Below are 18,693 nucleotides of genomic sequence, written 5' to 3'. Positions count from 1 at the left end.
TTCCCAGTGATGCAAGACCCAGCCACTGCTTTGGATCCGGGTTCGGATCCCACCTAGGAAGCTAATGAGTTAAAACATGAACGTCCCTTCCTATCTAGACTAGGAGTCTGGGATTTCGGGAATTGCTTAAGGATGGCGTCCCTTGCCTTCACTTCCTATTTCATAACGGAAATTCCACACTGCGGTGGGACAACAGATCCTTCCGCGCTGGATCTAAATAGATTGCCTCGGAGCTAGCGGAGACAGCGAACCACACCTCCTCCGGGAGACCCCGCGCAGGTCGGAAGTGGGCGGGTGCTCTCTCTCAAAGCCCATTCGTGATTGGTTGGAGCCGCTTTGGCTCCCAGATCTTCATCAGGGACAACGCCCTCAGGCTAGGCATGAAGGCAGCGGCTTCGGTGGTGACGGCGGCGGCGGCTTCTCCTGCGATGGAGCCGGGCCCCTCTGTGTCCCCGGGGCCTTCGCGCTCCTTCAAGGAGGAGCTGTTGTGTGCCGTGTGCTACGACCCGTTCCGAGACGCAGTGACTCTGCGCTGTGGCCACAATTTCTGCCGCCGATGCGTGAGCGGCTGCTGGGAGGTACAGACGACGCCCTCGTGCCCGGTGTGCAAGGAACGAGCGGCTCCCGGGGAGCTGCGCACCAACCACACGCTCAACAACCTGGTGGAGACCTTGCTGCGCGAGGAGGCCGAGGGCGCGCGCTGGACGGGTCGCCGGTCCCCGCGCCCCTGCCGCGCGCACCGTGCCCCGCTCACGCTCTTCTGCCTGGAGGACAAGGAGCTGCTGTGCTGTGCCTGCCAGTCCGACGCCCGGCACCAGGAGCATCGTGTGCAGCCCATCAAGGACACTGCGCAGGACTTCCGGGTGAGCACCGCGCCAGCCCGCCCTGGGGACCCCCGGACTGCCCCTCCCCCTCCCCAGGCCTAGCAGCCATCTATCCCGCTCTCCAGGCCCGTCTGAACAATGCTGGAGTGGTACCGTCTTCAGACATTCGGGCATGGCGCGGTCAGTTTAGAAGTGGAAAAGGCCAAGACCTAGCTGTTCTAAGGCCTTGTGATTTCCCTAGCCTAGCAGTGTCCCCACGGGTTACAGAGCCTTAAGAAAGGCCTGTGGCGCTGGCCTGCCGCCTTACTCCGATTACTTTTTTTGTATCCAAATATCTGGAGTTCCAGTGGCTATAATTAAACCAAGAGCAGCTGACACAGCAAAACTAGTACGGCGGGGAAGGGTGGGTGTCGGTACTGCAGGAGATCAAGCTAGGCAAGTACTTTTCCTCGCAGCTGCATCCCAAGCTTAGTTTTGAGTATGAGCCAAGCTCTTAAATTAGCCAGGCTGGCCTTGAACTTTATGAGTGAGTGGCTGAGATTACAGGCCTGCAGTACCAGGCCCAGTGAAAAAGTCTTTGTTCTAAAACAGGAAAAAAAAAATTTTTTTAAGTAAACAATGTCAGACATTTTCGATAACAATTTGACCTAATCGCTTAGAAATGCATGCTCCATTGCTTTAAAAAACACTCATACTGCCATAACGACTAATTTTTTTTTTAAAAAGGGTTTCTGTAATGTCCATTTTACTTTGTCAGTGGCTTGTTACTATTCTCTTTTACAGTCAGGGATGTACTGAAACAGCTAAATTTGTTTCATTAGCTACCAATACATGGGTCAGACCCACAGTTGGGAGGGCCCAGGGCCTAGGGTTAACTGCTAGGAAGCCTGACATAGTGAAGAGGAGGCACTGCAAGAGCCCACGGGGCCTGATCTCCAGAGATCCTTTCTCCACTTTGTGAATTATCCTTTTGAAGAATCAGCAGTTGATGGCAGCTGCGTACAGAGTGGAGGCGGAGCAGATGGGCGCTATCTACACGCATGTTCCTGCGTCATCCATCATATTAGCTCAGCAGTGGTCCGTAGTGCCTGTTCCCTTGTTCACTAGCAGAAGTGCTAGATCTCTATTTGGCATAGTTGAAGTAGACCACCTAGAGGCTTGGGTCCCGAATTGGGAGGCTTCGAATTCCCTGGGGCTAGCAAATGCAGATTAGCATGGATGGTGTCCTCAGAATGGGGTAAAGCAACAAGGCCTGTGAGCCAGGGGACAGAGAGCATGGGCCTGGAGGCTGCCTTCTGTCCTTGCTGGCTGCCTTGTATTGGGAGGTCTCAAGGACACTGAAAGTGAGCTAGATGATAATAATTTCCACTCACAGGGAGTGTCTAGCAAAAAATCTAAAGGACCTAGAGGCTTTTGCAAGAAGATGCAGGAGCATATAGAAGATTCTAGAAGAGAGAAAGCTTTAGATACCAGGTGACATCCCTCAGTAGTGGAGTATGACTAGGAACTATGAGCTGTAATAGACCCTTTCTTCCCAGAGTTGCTTTTGGTTGTCATGGCAATGGAAACCAAACAAGAACTCTGCAGAAGTTGACATTTCAGAGGAGTTGGTGAGGCAGTCATTAGATAAGCCAGTTCTGTGTGGTTGGATGTGGGTGTGGATTGTTAAGGGAGCAGGCAGCATAAGTAGTAAGAATGGTGAGATGTTAGACTAAGCTTGGCCCTGCTGGGTACCCTTAGGAATCCCAGAGGTGGGTGCTTAGAAAGATCCCTTTGGCTTCCATGTTGAAAATCCAGCAGCAATAATGTTTGAGGACTTACTACGTGTTAGATGCCCTGAAGTATTAACAAAATTTAGTGTCCACAGGAACCCTGAAGCTATATGATGGTTAATCTTGACTGTAGCAGTAAAGTACAACTTCTTAAGTGTCTGCAGGTGTTCCAAGAATGACACCCCGACCCTGTCAGTGAATCCTTTCAGAGGTTCATCACTTGGTGGCCTCTTTAGGAGGTGGTAAGGTGGGAGGTAGGGCCTAGCTCGGGGAAGGCAGTTTGTGGAACTGTTCTTGGAGGCTGTGTCTTCAAGCTCCTTTCTCTGCTTCTTGCCCACCTCTGTTACACCACCCCTACTCCCACCCCTGTGAAGGACCCAGTCGGCACTTTTAAAGCAGCAAAATGAAGAATTCTTTTTTTTGTTTGTCCTGTTGTGTTCATGGTTCACAGTCCTGCAAAAGTAATAAAGGCTGTGTGTGTTGGTTTTTCTCTCACTACTGTGGGGCAGACCCATTCATGGGACACTGACGGGGAGGTTAATGAGCTGGGACTTTGTGCTAACACAGTGGGACCTGATGGAAGGAAGGGCTGGCACGATTTTGAAACATGTCATATTGGATCAATCCATAACTCAAGAAAGAACCTGAATGCTCAGAGGGACCTTAGGAAGTCCTCAAGAACAGAGTTCACAGGTTTGGATAGACACATTTGTGTGTGTGTGTGTGTGTGTGTGTGTGTGTGTGTGTGTATGGGCTGGGGGTGGGCAGAGGTAGGTGGCAGCCTTTCCTTGATCTCTGTCCCTTTACACTTTGACGCTGGGCCTCACACTAGATCTGAAGCTCTGTGTTGAGCTAGGTTTGCCCACTGAACTGTGGAGTCCAGAGCTGAGACTACAGGTATGTGGGTGCTCAGGACCAGAATGGACAACACACGCTTTACTGGCTGACTCACCTCCCCAACCCCAGGTTTCTTCTCAAAGGAAAAGTATCCCAGCAGTATGGCTTAGATGTGCTACTGCTTAGGTGTGGACGGACAAAGTTCCTCATACAAGCAGTAACCAAAAGAAGTTGACATACTGAGCCTCAGTAAAATTAAAGTCAGTGTAATTCTAGCTAGGACATTAGTTTGGGGTTGTTTGCAATGGTGAAATTAAATCTTTGTTCTTTGGCAAAGAACTGTTAGGTGAATTTTCTGTTTACTTTTTTTTTTTTTTTTTTTTTTTTTTTTTTTTTTTTTTTTTTTTTTTTTTGCAACAACCTGGCTAGCCATCCAAATTGAGGTTCACACGCTTAGAGAGAGCAGGGTCCTTCCCCTGTGCACTTGAGATTCCCACCTCTGGGAGTGGACTCCAGTGTACTTACTGATGAGAGCTAGTGTGCTGAGGAAGTGATCCTTGGTGTGCGGAACGGGGCCAGAGTGACGTGGGGCTCAGTGGATAGAGGTCACCATTATAATTGGAAAGAGGAAAGGATTAAAGTGGAGAGAAGTTAATAGGCTTTGGACACAAAAGGTTGGAAGAACCAACTTAAAACTCCAAAGTGTTTCTTCAGAGTTCCAGCTCAGCAGCAACAATTAAAAATGTAAAAGCGCCGGGCGGTGGTGGCGCACGCCTTTAATCCCAGCACTTGGGAGGCAGAGGCAGGCGGATTTCTGAGTTCGAGGCCAGCCTGGTCTACAGAGTGAGTTCCAGGACAGCCAGGGCTATACAGAGAAACCCTGTCTCGAAAAACCAAAAAAAATAAAAATAAAAATAAAAAATAAAAATAAAAATAAAAAAAAATGTAAAAGCATTGAGGCGATGGAGAGATGCCTTGGCAGTTAAGAGCACTAGCTGCCCTTACGGAGGACCTGAGTCGTGTTCCCAGCATCCAGTCTGAAACTCACAGCAGTCTGAAACTCCACTTTCTCTTCTGGGCACCGGGCACCAGTCACACATGCAGTTCACAGACCCATACAGACAAACCACAAAATAAAAATCTTCAAAAAAACCAAGTGTTTGAGCACCTTCCTTAAAATGATATTTATGTGTGTTGATTAAAACAAAAGTGATTTTATTTTTTAAAATTAAGCAAGATGCAATAGAGATGGCTAAATAGGTAAGTACTTACCGAGTCCTTGGCTTAAGTTCAGATTCCCAAACTAACATAAAAAAAACAAGATCACATGATTACCTGAATTTTAGCTCCATTGTGAGGCAGAATGAGGAGATCCTTAGGAATTGCTGGGTACTGGCCTAGCTCTAGATTTAATGAGATATCTTGATTATGGTAGACTAGGGTGCAGGGGGCATTGAGGAAAAAATCAGACAATCAGCGAGTTTGCTGTGAGTGTCTCCTAGGAATGTGAAGAGTGACCCCCATGTCCTGCTGCCCTGACTGCCTGAGCATCAGCTCAACAAGGGCAATGTGAGTGGACAGTTCAGAGAGGAAGGGGGAAAGACCACGGAGCCTCACCGCACAGACAACTACAGGCAGCTGGTGTGGTGGGGTATAGTTCCCGGGGGAAGAACACACCAACTGGTTATCCAATACCAAATATTCACCCCTGAAAGACACATATACAAGTAACAGTACACGCTGAGCAGGCTGATTTAGGAGATTATGTGTATATAAGTGTATGCACATGCTGACATGAAGAAAGCTATGAATTTGAAAGGAAGCAGAGAGGGTTTGGAGAGAAAGGGAAGGGTGATGATGTAATTCTCTAAAAATCAAAAGGACAGATTATGATGGGAATGAAAACTGGGGCACTTACCTACTCAGCTTTCAAGAGCCCGGTGCATGCCACAGTATACACCTGTATCCCCAAAAGAAAAAGTAGGAAGGACTAGTTGGGTGTGGTTGCTAGGATCACTGTGAGTTCTAGAATCGCTTGGTCACATGGTGAGTTTAGGTCAGCCTGTACTCTTGGAGTAAGCCCTGTGTCAGAAAGTAAAACAACTTTTTTTTCAGCACCTTTAAAGGAAAAGGTGGGTGTAGAGCCATGTTTAGGTGAGATCTCATTTGGATATTTTACCTCTTGGGAAGTGACTGGAATACACCACATTGTCAACCCTTTTCATAAAGGCCATAAAAAAGTCCAGTTGGGAAGATTACAGAATAAACCAATGGCCTTGACATCTTGATGGTATCCCCACAGTTCCAGGAGCAGGCATAAGCTGGAGCTGGCTGTTCTTGGCTGTTCTTTGCTGTTCTGTGGCCAGTTGGGCAGAGCTCCACATAACCCCTGAGCCCTGCTCCCCACCTGCATCAGGTGTCTGTCGGCCGTGCTGGGTTAGAGACCCGAGGTGGGAAGCAGTGTAGTTCAGGGTTGGGGCAATGCTGAGCTTCCAGCTGTGCTCAGAGCACTTGGAGCACACAGGCTTCCCTGGCTTGCGGTTGGAGTCCACAGGAACTCCAGTGCTAACTTGTCCTGTATTCCCCACATTAGGCCAAGTGTAAGAACATGGAGCATGTACTGCGAGAGAAAGCCAAGGCCTTCTGGGCCCTGAGGCGCACCTATGAGGCCATTGCCAAGCACAATGAGGTGAGTACTTTGTTGTAAATGTTTAATCTCAATGGGGGTTTCTACCCCGCCTTTGGTTGTTCAGTTCCCAAATAAAAGATGCACAACTTCTGTATTTATAAGCCTTAGTTAGCACCAAAGCTGGGTAGATAACTACCCTAGCCGTTAGAATTGACTTCCCCATCAACAACTCTGAGTTATAACTTGCTGTGTTCCATCTGGGCACCTCCTCTAACTGGCCAGCCCTCATGGCCATGTATTCATGATTCTTACCCAAGGTCCATCTTCTGTCTCTCCTTTTTTGTGGTCTCTTTGCCTGACCCTAAGCCCAGGAACCAAAAAGACCTGCCTATCTCTGTTTTGCCCAGCTATAGGCTGTTGGCATCTATTCACCAATCGGGGATAACTTGGGGACAAGGTTACATAGAGTCACTTGAGTCTAGGTGCGGATTCTCTCATCCCTGGGAACTACCGGGCCTTGGGGACCGACCAGTATTTACTATTGCAATACATAGCAACAGACCACACCTCAACACAGCCGGGCCAGGTGGGGGCCCTGGGAGAACTGGGGTGAGGGAGAATGAGTCCCTGGCATTGACCCACTCAGAACTGGCCTCCACGGAGGCTTCATGGATCCTGATGGAGCTGTTCTAAAACTAAAGAAGCCACCTTCATCATGTACACATCATGTTAAAGGTAACTTCTGTGACTGTCACACATCACCAGCTCAACAGTCAAACCAGTGGTAACCAAGGCTCCTTAGATCATGCCATCCCTCCCAGTCCCATGTACACTCATCAGGTATCCTCCCATCTCCAGAGTGCACCATGTCTGTCAAACTCCCCCACTCTACCGCTGTGACTCACCTGGCCTTCCATCTGCCTCAGCTCTGTTGCAGCCAGTGTCCAGGCCCTGGAGTTGGTCTTAAATTCTCAGCTCATATATCCTTTCTGAGAGGTGCTCCCTGGTCACAGTTTCCAAGGTAGCCATCTCTCATTACTCTAGGGAATGTCTCTCTAGACAGTTACCAGCAATTTAACTTTCTGTTTTACTTTTATTTCCTCCTGTCAAAATGTAAGGAATGTAAGCATATCAATTATTTCAGTATCTGGACATAAACCTTTGATTGGTATAAATGTCACAGCAGGGCACAATGAGACCTTGACCTTGAGCACCCAGGCACTGGAGGGTCAAATGGGTCCAGCTGGGCAGCGATTGCAAGTAGCACATCAAACTAGACCTAGATAAATCGACAGAATTGGGTGGTTGCACTCTGGAGGGTCACCCAACCTTGTGTGTCCCACTGAGTCCCTTAGCCCTGCCAAGTAAAAGACCTCCATCTCCATGCAATTTCTGTTTAAGCATTCAGAAGGATGCTTGGAAGCACCAATGTCGAGAAGCCTTTTGTGAGGTCTCACAAACCAACAAGCTATGTCTTCAGAGACGTGTGTGTGTGTGTGTGTGTGTGTGTGTGTGTGTGTGTGTGTGTGCTGTCATGCGTATTAGTCAGGGTCCTCTAGAGAAACAGAATGTGCCCTTCATTTCTGAGTTCTAGATACTCTGGATGTATTCAAGCTGACAACCGAGGATAGCCAGTATCAGAGCCCCGGGTGTGCGCTGAACTGCAGTCCAGTCTGAAAGTGGAGGCCCACGAGACCTGGAGTGCTGCTAGCAGATGCCTTGCCCGATGTTTGAGTATTGGTCTTTTTGAGACAGGGTCTTGCCATGTATCCCTGGCTGGCCGTGAACTCACAGAGACCTACCTGTCTGCTGAGTGCAGTGTCAGTGTCCTGGTAAAGGAGGGTGGGCTATGTTGATCATTCATAGATGTTGCACGTAGTTTCCTAGTATGCCATAGCTTCAGTGAATTGGATTTTTTGTTGTTATTTTCACTTTTTCAGAAAGTCATTTGTCATTATCTTCTTAGAACCATGTGTATTGAACTTTAAATCCCTGCTCAGAGGCTATCCTGCTGAAACAAGAGCATGTGCTTTGAGTTATTTTTTTTTTAATAATCATCTTAGAGTCACCTGTCTGCATTTCACCTTGTTAATGATTTAGTGATTCAGAAACCTTTACTTCAGTTTCTGTTGCTGTGACAAGCATCATGACCACAAACAACTTACAGGAGGAAAGGGTTTATTTCAGCTCAGTAGGCCACAGTATCACTGAGGGACATCAGAGCAAGAACTCAAGGCAGGCTTGCTTGCTGTTCTGTAAAGCATAACTTCTGACCAAAGAACTTGCTTCACAGGTAAGAAGTACAGTAGGAACCATGGAGGATGCTGTTTGATTAGTGGCTAGCAGGCCAGCATAGGGCCTTCTCTCAGGCCTTGGGTGATCTTGGCAGTTTCTCATTCAAGGCTTGTCTTTCATATTGGGTGTTTAATCCTAGCAAGGAGGAGGCAGAGGCAGGTGGATTTCTATGAGTTCAAGGACAGCCTGTTCTATGTAGTAAGACTCTGCCTCAGAAAAGCAAAAAGCTAGGTTTAATGGACATTCAATCATGTTTCTTTTGTGAGCCTTTTGAGGTTCATGTGATAAGAGTGATTTCCTCATTCCCAGACTATTTCTTTCCTTCTCTGAGGATCTGTGTAGTTTGTCCTCAGTGGTTATGGTTATGACTTACATGATGAACGTGTCATTAAAATAAATATTTGCCACAGCCAGAGTAAAGCCTCTCACTTAGACATAGTCAAGACTTTGAAGGTAGATAACTTGTAGAAGTTTGTCTTTCATTTCTGTCTTTAGGACCTGTCTTACTGTTGAGGATCCCCTAAGGAGAATGCTGATGGGGAAGGGAGGGGGAGGCTGCCATTTATGCATGGTGATTGCAGCTTTGAAATTACCAAACACCTATCTGTGTCCGGTTTGAACTGGACCTTCATATGTACTCTTATCTCTGTCTCTGGGGCTCTTGTGTCACACCTAGAACATTGAGTTGCTTTGCTGAAGGTGGTCCCTAGCTGGGGCGTCCTAATCCCATCCATCTGACCTTGCTGGCTTCTCCTTGCTCTGGTGCAGGTACAGACAACTTGGCTGGAAGGCCGCATCCGGGATGAGTTTGACAAACTCCGAGATTTCCTGAGGGTGGAGGAACAGGCCACCTTGGATGCCATGAAGGAAGAGAGCAGAAAGAAGCACCTGCAGGCCGAGGAGAAGATGAAACAGCTGGCAGAACAGACTGAGGCGCTGGCTCGTGAGATTGAGCGTCTGCAGATGGAGATGAAGGAAGATGACATGACCTTCCTCATGGTAAGAGGCTTATCATCTGGGTTCAGGGTCAGAGGCCAGCAGCTCAGACCACGGGCCCTGTTCAACAGTCTTCTGTGATGGTGGAGGACCTTAGTGGCAGCCTTGTGGCAGAGCAAGTCTTGGAAATTGAGACTATCCTCCTACCTCCACCTCCACCCTTTACTATTGCTGCTTTTTGGTTAGTTGGTTGGTTGTCTCTCTACCTCTAATGAAATAGTCAAATTGTATAATACTTTAAGCTTTAACATTTTTATTATATCTTTATTTATTTACTGTTGATGACACCATGACCACAGCAACTCTTACAAAGGAAAATAACTAATTGGGGCTGGCTTACAGTTTACAAGTTTAGTCCATTATCATCATGGTGGGAAGTTCACAAGCAGACATGGTGCTGGAGTGGTAGTTGAGAGTTCTACATCTGCATCAGCAGGCAGCAGGTGAGGGAGTAAACCACTGGGTCTGGCTTGAGCTCTGAAACCGCAAAGCCCATCCCCTGTGACACACTTTCTCTAACAAGTCTGCACCTCCAATAATGCCCCTCTCTATGGGCCTGTGGGAGCCATTTCAAACCGCCACTATGGGTACACATTGCAAAGTGCCTGTATGGAAGTCAGTCAGTCTTTTACCATGCGGGTCCCAGAGACCAAACTGACATGTTAGAACGCAAGCACCTTAAACCTGCTGAGCCATTTAGCTGGCCCTCTTGTTTTGTTTTGTTTTGGTTTTGTTTCTTTTGTTTTTTGATTTCTCCTCAGTCATCTCTCTTCCTTTTCCTCCTCCTCCTCCCTCTCTTCCTTCCTGCATCCCTCCCTCCCTCCCTCCCTCTCTTCCTCCCTTCCTCCCTTCCTCCCTCCCTCCCTGTGCAGTGCTGGATCTGTAGTATAGGCTTTGTGAATGACAAGTATTCTTGCTGAGGTGCTATCTATCCTTTATCTTTTGTGTGTGTGTGTGTTTTTAGGGGGATTGGGTTGGGGGCACAGGATCACCCTCTGCTTTCTTTCTCTCTTGTTAAAAAAAGAATGATTTCAGGCTGAGATGACTCAGTCAGTAAAGTACTTACAAGTATGAGGCTCCACGCTGATCCCTAGAAGCCACATAAAATAAGCTGAGATGGCAGCTCCCTTGGGTTTAAAATTTAAAAAAAAAAAAAAAAAAAAAAAGGTTAAATTATTATACAATTTGACTCTTTCATTTAGGAGTAGAGAGACAACCAAGTAACCAACCAATCAACAACAAAAAAAAAAAAAAAAGCAGCTTAGTGGTCTGCCAGCCTAGCCTGCTTGGTGAGATCCAGGGCAGTGAAAGACACTGTACCAAAAAACAAGGCAGACGGCAGTTGAAGAATAAGCTGTGGTTTCCCTCTGGCTCCATGAGACATATGTATGAGCACACGGACCTGTGTGTGCATGCACACAGAGAATGCACACACACGCACGCACGCACACACAGAAAAGAAATTCTGTTCTTCCTTTAAAAACATGATTCATTTTCTTTCTTCCCTTACTGATTTTGTCCTCCTCACAGAGAAGTTTCCCAGACTCGTTTATCCGACAGTCCCTTTTGATGGGCGAGTGTTTCCCTTGTGCGCGTTGTTTTCCGTGTTCCGTTGTCCTTCCATTCGCACTCGAGTTACTTCTGCTTTTGAGTATTATGGGCAGTAAGACTCTATACATGTGTACTGGTTTTGCATGGACATGTTTGCACTTTTGGATGTGTACCCAAGGGATTTCTGGATTACTTGGTAATTCTGCTTTAACCTATTAAAGGCTGTGAGGCAATTTTACCGAAGTAGCCACACAATTTTATCTTCCCACCAGCAAAGTCTGAGAGTCAAGTTTCTGTACCTCTTGGCCACTTTTCTCCATAGCCTTCCTTGTGAGTGAGGTGTGGTCTCATTGTGATTCCAGTGTGCGTTCTCCAGATAGCTGATGACACTGGGCATCTGTCTTTTCAGTGGCTCTGTGTTCATTACCAGCTCTTAAGATGTCTGTTTAATTTCTTTATAGTTTTTTTCCTTCCTCTCTCTCTTTTTTTTTTTTGTTTCGTGTTTTTTGTTTGTTTGGTTGGCTGCTTAGAGTTTTTTGTTGTTGTTTTGTTTTGTCTTTCAAGACAGGGTTTCTCTGTGTAGTCCCCACTGTCCTGGAGTTCACTCTATGGACCAGGGTGGCCTGGAATTCAAAGATCCACTTGCCTCTGCCTCCCGAGTGCTGGAACTGCAGACATGTGCCAACATGCCCAGCTCTACAGCTTTCAGTGGTGTTGTCTGTTCATTGTTTGGCTGTGAGAGTCCATTCCTTCTGTGCTCCAATGTAATTCTTATCTCAGTCCCAGCCTTGCAGTTAGATCTTACATGCATTTTAAGGGGGTTGTTTTAGTTTGTTTTGTCTTGGTTTGGTTTGGTTTGGTTTTTAATCTGATACAAGGTAGAGGCTTTCCTGGTTTTGGTTGTACCTACATGTTTGCTGAGAAGATGGTTCTATTAACTTACCTTGGCCCTTGTAGAAACTCCAGCTTTACCTATATTGTCACTTCTGTCCTCACTACACCTGCTGCCTCCATCACAGCAGCTTTGTAGCAAGTCTGAAGTTTGGGAGTCCAAGTTCTCCAACTTGGTGGTTTTCAGGGTTGCTTTTATTCGGCATTTCCTGAAACTTCATAGGAATTTTAGGATCAGTTCTAAGTTTTGCCAAAGAAGGCCCTGGGCTTCGTGTATACTGAGCAAGGTCTCCCTCCCATGGCTGCATCCTTGTCACCTGGGACTTCCAAGGGGTGACACTGAATCTGAAATGAGATCCCCATGGGTATGTCAGGTCTGCTTATCCATGAGTGTGGGTCATCTGGCAACTCTCGGTCAGAAGTGTCTTGCATTCTCTTAGTCTGTGTCTCTGCTTTTTTTTTTTTTCCAGAAACACAAGAGCCGAAAACGCCGGTAAGTTACCAAACCTGATGGGAATGGGAGAGGGTGAACAGATAGAAAGCCAGGGCCACACTGTCCAGTGGTGGAAGGGCTAGGCAGGTAGCATATCCAACTGGGTGGAATTCAGAGGGAGTGGTAGGGGCCAGCCAAGGGGAACTTTTTAAAGGCAGAACTTTTCCAGTTCTGGTTGGCATGGAGGCAGGGAGTTGTTTCGGAACATAGAGGGTTGATACTCTCCACAGGGATCGACAACACCGGGCACATGACTCATGTTTCTCAGTTGTCAACAGGCTTGGGTTTTGGCTGGCTTCCTACTTCTGGGAAAGAGCTTTGGCATGTTCTTTGGGTGGATGCTTGCTGGGCTCTCCAGGATGGGTAAGGAAGAACTGTGTCCTGTCAGAAGATGAGAATAAAAGCTCTGGGCTGTGATGGGTTCCCAGTCTTTGCAGGAGCTCAGCAAAGGCCACATAGCACCATGGCTCTTTTGAATTCAAGCACCATTAAGGCCCTTCCAGCTTGGATCTCTCATGAGCTTAAGTGTGATTTCTGTCCATGAGGATGGCAGCTAGGTCGAAGAACCTCCCATTGTGTCTCCCAGCTGTTCAGGATTGAACTTCCTGCTGAATCCTGAAGGGTTGTGGCAGCCCAGTGGGCTCCTGACTTGGGACAGATATCCAAGAAACTTAGGTCTGAGACGAGGGAAGCAGTCCTGTTGCCTGCTTGTAGTAAATGTAGCCAGGGGTCCTGGCCCTGGCCCTATCCAATGCCCAGCCTTCCTTTTCCAGGCTTTTCTGCACCGTGGAGCCAGCTCCTCTGCAGCCTGGCTTGCTAATGGATGCATGCAAGTATCTGGAGTCCCTGCAGTACCGGGTCTGGAAGAAGATGCTCGGGTCCGTTGAATCTGGTAAGGACATGCAGCAAAATGCTCCAGGCAAATGGAGAGCATCCTGTGCTGCAGAGACCTGGCCAAACTTCTCAGCTGTTCTTGCTGCAGCCCTTTCTAGATGGGGCCAAGGGCCTTCCTGCTCTGACCCACTTGAGAAAGGCTAACTCTCCTTTCTGTCTTTATAACTCTAACATTCATGATGAAAGACCCAACTCTAGGTCACCTCTCCCAAAACCACTCCAACTCTTTCCTTCCAGTGTGCCCTGGTTTTATACCCAGAAGTGTCATCGACCCAGGGAAATGTTACTTGATCATCTTAGGTGTCCTGGGAGTGTGTAAACCTTCCTTTTCCATATTCCCTGCCTGTGTTAGTTTTCTTGGCTGCTGTAACAGAGGACCATAAATTGGCTTAAATGACCAAAATCTACTCCTATAGTCTTGGAGGCTAAAAGCTCATTCCCAAGAAATAGTCAAAACCATGCTCCTCTGATGTGTGGGAAGGCCCTTAGACGTTGGCATTTGCTCCATTGCTTGGGTATCCTTGGGTTGTAACTGCCAAATGGCCCCTGCCTTGGTTGGTCACATGACATATCCCCCCCCCCCCCGGGTGTGTGTGTGTGTGGTATGCACGTACGACCATCTACTCCATTTCTAAATAAGGTTACATCCTGAAGTACTAGTGTTTGGGACTTAACACAGATCTTTTTTGGGGGCGGGAGTAGTTTGACCTATATCACCCCAGCAGCCCAGGGCAGCTCCCTGCATGCATTAGGGCACGTGGGACCTCGGCCAGCCTGGCAGAAGAAGAGTGTCCAGTTTACTGACTCTCTCCTCTCTCTTTGTCCCTAGTGCCCTTCAGCTTGGATCCCAACACAGCTGCTGGCTGGCTCAAAGTGGCCGATGACCTCACAAGTGTCATCAACCATGGCTACCGTGTGCAGGTGGAGAATCCAGAGCGCTTCTCCTCAGCACCCTGCCTGCTGGGCTCTCAAGTTTTCTCGAAGGGCTCCCATTCTTGGGAGGTGGATGTGGGTGGCCTGCCGAGCTGGCGAGTGGGTGTGGTGCGGGTGCAGGCACATGCACAGGCGCAGGCTCAGGCTGATGTAGGTGGTGAAGGCCACTCACACAGCTGCTACCACGATACACGCTCAGGCTTCTGGTACCTATGCCGCACGCAGGGTGTGGATGGAGACCACTGCATGACTTCCGACACAGCCACAGCCCCTCTGGTCCAGGCCATGCCGCGCCGTCTGCGTGTGGAGCTGGAGTGTGAGGAGGGTGAGCTGTCCTTCTATGACTCTGAGCGCCACTGCCATCTGTACACCTTCCATGCCCACTTTGGGGAGGTGAGGCCCTACTTCTACCTGGGGGCCTCTCGGGGTGACGGTCCCCCAGAACCTCTGCGTATCTGCCACCTGCGTGTCTCCATCAAAGAAGAGCTGGACATCTGAGCTGTGGGCATTGGTACCCACCACTGGCACTCATGCAGCGTCCTGTGTCCTGTTCTGTCTTTTCTGTAGCTCCAAGTCCTCCTATGCCTCGGTCTTTATTTTTAGTCCTTTTTCTGCCCAAAGTTAAGAGCCACCCAGGAGGTGCTTGGCTGAGCCTAGGCTCTGTCTAGAATCATGCTACCTTCAGGATGTAGGTTTTCTGATTTCCTTAGATTGCTGGTATACTGTTTTCTTATAAGCTGTCATTATAATGTAGGTGTGATTATTTTTAGAGATGATGAAGCTAGCCTATCAGGAGATGCCTTTTGTTGAGTTTGTCATTTATGGTTCCCAGGAAGAGGTCCTTTTGAGGCCACACAGGGAAGCCCCAGAATTGGTTGAGACAAGAGTGGGCAAAACCTTCACCTAGGCTCTCCCACCCCAGTAGGACAAGTTACACCTGCCTGACTGAGCAAGCATGGCTTTGACATTGGGTCTGAAGCCCAGGAGTTTCCCTTTTGGTCCCTAGGACAGGATTGTCCTTGACTTTCTCTGGGAACTCTGTAGGGTACGAGGTACTCTGGGATACAGCTCAGCGTTAGTGGATGTCACGGGAAAGGCAGCTCTAGGGCTCTTGGCAGTGGCTAAGGATTGACCAGCTTCAAGTCGTAGAAGCCAAAGCACCAGAATGCAGTGAGTGAAAAGACAGCTGCTGCTGGCTTGGGGAGGAGCCCCACTCTGCTGCCATTTTGAGGCTAACTTCCTGTAAGCACGGAATCAACACTGATAGATCAACTCATGCTTTGAGGATTTCCTCTGGAATTACCCAGTTTTCTAGAACACTTTTTAAAACATTAACTTTTTGCCCTCTTTCTTTCTCGGCGCCTGTGTTTCCACATCTGTAAATTAACAGTAGTCCTTAGAAGTCACTGGAGGAAGGTATGAGAAGGGGCCTCGGGATGCTGCTTCAGTCAGGAGCTGTTGGTCTGGGAGGCCAGTCCTGTCCTCCATGCCCTTGTCTTCATTGGCTTCCGCCTGCTTGTTCTTGCTCTGCTTTCTGCAGACTTCACCCCTTTTCCTTTGTGTGCTCCTCCACCTTTTCTTTCTCAGTCATGCCTATAGATGGAGTCTAATTGCCAACTAACCAAATCCCAAGTGGTGTCATAAGGAGAAATACCATCTCAGGGGGACCCTGTTATAGTCAGGGACACATCCCTGACCTAGCATCCCAATTTCAGCCTGGACCCCTCATTACATAAGACTTTGTTTTAAACCGTGCCACTTACCCACTAATTGGCTCTAAATGGGTCATTTGTATTGATTATTTAACAAGTGGGGACACAGAAGAAACCCTGGTTAGGCCAGGCTGGGAGCAGGGACATTGTTGGCAAGCCAGCTTATGAGTGTCAGATGCTTGGGCACAATGGGTGTAAAAAGGTATGCCTGGTATGATGTTTGTGTTCAGTTTCTCTGTAAGAAACTTTCTTTGAAATTGCTGTTATAATAAGTTTTAAAAACGTTTATTTTTAAATTTTCATCTTAATTCTTTTTAAATAGGGTAATTTCAATGACCTATCCTCTTTTAGAAAAATTTTACTTGCCTCACCACTGACATGTTTCTTTCAGAGCTTTTGTAAACACTGATTCCTATTGTAACTTACACCTGATTGATTCTTCCCGTTGTAAGATTCCATCGTGTGCAGGGAATGTGCTGTGTACCTTGTTAGTTGGTTAAGATTCCACCGTGTGCAGGGAATGTGCTGTGTACCTTGTTAGTTGGTTAAGATTCCATCGTGTGCAGGGAATGTGCTGTGTACCTTGTTAGTTGGTGGACATTTGGCTTGTTGCAGTGTGTTTAGCTATTATGAGTTCTGCTGCTATGAGATTTGTGTGCAAGTTTTGTGTGGATGTGTCTTTTTTGATTCTCTGTCATATACCTGGGAGTCTGTTTTCCAGGTCACATGATAATTATTTTAAACCCTTTGGGGACTTGCCAAGCTGTTTCTAAGAGAGCCGTCCCATTTTCTACTCCCACCGGCAGCAGGTGAGGGCTGGTCTGTACCGAGTTCTTGTCAGCACTATCTGCCCTCTGAGCTAGCCGTACCGAGGAAGCTAGAGTATGTCTCGTTTGGCCTGTAGTTGCCATCCCTGAAGGCTGATGAGGGAGCATCTTTTCTCATGTTTGCTGTGTATCTGCTTCAGATACTTCAGAGCGTTTGCCCATTGGGTTGTCTGATCTTTTATTATGAAGTTTTACAAATTTGTTATGCATTCTAGATAAAAGTTCCTTTGTGTCATATGAATCACGTATAAAAATTTTCCTCCTAATTCAGTGAGTTGGTTTTTTTTTTTATTGTCTTTAAAAAAAATTTTTTTTTTTTAGTGGGTGAGTGATGTCTCAGTGGTTGAGATCACTTCTGTTCTTCCAGAGGTCCTGAATTCAATTCCCAGCACCTTTATTGGGTGGCTGACAACTGCTTGGAATTCCAGCTCTAGGGGATCTGACATCTGGTATATGGGTATATATGCACACATGCATATATACCCATACAGATACATAAATAAGTAATCTTTTTAAATGTATTTATATGCATATGTATGTGTACAGGTGCCTATAGAGGCCAGAAGAGAGCATCATGTTCCTTGGAGCTAGAATTACAGGCTGTTGTGAGCTACCTGATATGGGTGCTGGGAAATGAACTAAGTTCTTTGGAAGAACAGCAAATGCTTTTAAATGCTGAGCCACTTCTCCAGCCTCCTTGTACTGTCTTAATGATGTCCCTTGGTATTCAGAAGTTTAAATTTGTTATATCCAGTACATTTGCCTATTTGTTTTGTTACATATCCTTAAGATCTTGGGCATTGCCCTGAAATCCATATAACAGAAGACCTGAGTTTTGGCTCAGGGATGGGGCAGCTGTTGATAGGCCCTTGTCCATGAGTCTGAATTCTTTCCAACTCTCTCCTGCCCTTTTGTCCTCTTTTTTGTACCTTCATTCATGCTAAAGGTGGCACCTTTCAGTTTTCCCCCTTTGAACTCCTCCTGTGTGGTTGCTAGAGGAACCATCCTTCCATGTCCCCTTGGTCACCCAAAGTGGCTATTGGGTGGATTTCTCCAGTGCTGTGTTCAGAGGTTCAATTGCTTGGCCTTGCCTTCATAACTGAGGTTTTCTGACTCTACACGCAGTATTCTAGCTGGGTGAATGTTGGTTTACCCTTCAGACATGCCACCTGGTACATAAAGGGCTTTTTTCATGACAGTGAACGGATGAGATGGGATCTTTTGAGGCATCGCCCACCTGCCCAAGCTCTCTTCATCTGTAGCAATGGAGGGGGTCTTTCAGACCCAGACTTGGTAGTGGAGCTTCCCCACTCCAGGTGACAGGAGAGCCTCTCTCTTAGTTTGGGTTTCCATTGCTGTAAAGAGACACCATGACCAGGCCAACTCTCTCTCTTTTTTTTTTTTTTTTTTTTTTGGCTTTTCAAGACAGGGTTTCTCTGTGTCCTGGCTGTCCTGGAACTCACTCTGTAGACCAGGCTGGCCTCGAACTCAGAAATCTGCCTGTCTCTGCCTGACCAGGCCAACTCTTAAAAAGGACTATTTAATTGGGGCTGGCTCACAGGTTCTGAAGTTCAGTCCATTATCATCATGGCAGGAAACATGGCAGTGTCCAGGCAGGCATGGTGCTGGAACAGCTGAGAGCATCTTGTTCCAAAGGCAAACAGGAGAAGACTGCACCTCTCTTCCACACTAGATGGAGCTTGAGCTTAGAGGCATCAAAGCCCACCCCCACACTGACACACTTCCCCTAACAAGGCTACACCTTCTCTGATAAGGCCACACCGCCTAATAGTGCCACTTCCCATGGGCAGACCATTTTCAAAAACCACTACATTGCACTCCCTGACCCCCATAGGCTTGTTCAAACACATGAATCCTATGAGGGCCAGCCATAGCATAATGCAAAATACATTTAGTCCAACTTCAAAAATTCCCAAAGTCTTTAATAGTCTCAACAATGTTAAAAGTTCAAAGTCTCTTTTGAGATTCATTCAATCACTTAACTAATACCCTATAAAATCAAAAAAGCAGATCACATA

General features: G+C 47.2%; 1 protein-coding gene across 1 annotated transcript; it reads left to right on the top strand.

Annotated features, from left to right (window-relative positions):
- The first annotated feature begins 233 nt into the window (after positions 1 to 233).
- Positions 234 to 16,920, top strand: Trim35 (tripartite motif containing 35). Its single transcript, XM_034497785.2, has 6 exons — positions 234 to 863; positions 6,027 to 6,122; positions 9,126 to 9,356; positions 12,266 to 12,288; positions 13,062 to 13,180; positions 14,012 to 16,920. Exons 1-6 carry the CDS (start codon positions 381 to 383, stop codon positions 14,611 to 14,613), a joined length of 1,554 nt encoding a protein of 517 aa, XP_034353676.1. The 5' UTR covers positions 234 to 380; the 3' UTR covers positions 14,614 to 16,920.
- Positions 16,921 to 18,693: the final 1,773 nt, after the last annotated feature.

The sequence above is a fragment of the Arvicanthis niloticus genome, chromosome 3, assembly GCF_011762505.2.
Source record: "Arvicanthis niloticus isolate mArvNil1 chromosome 3, mArvNil1.pat.X, whole genome shotgun sequence".
Taxonomy (NCBI): Eukaryota; Metazoa; Chordata; class Mammalia; order Rodentia; family Muridae; genus Arvicanthis; species Arvicanthis niloticus.
The sequence above is the reverse complement of the archived record's forward strand: the minus strand, read 5'-3'. Positions and strand labels throughout refer to the sequence as shown.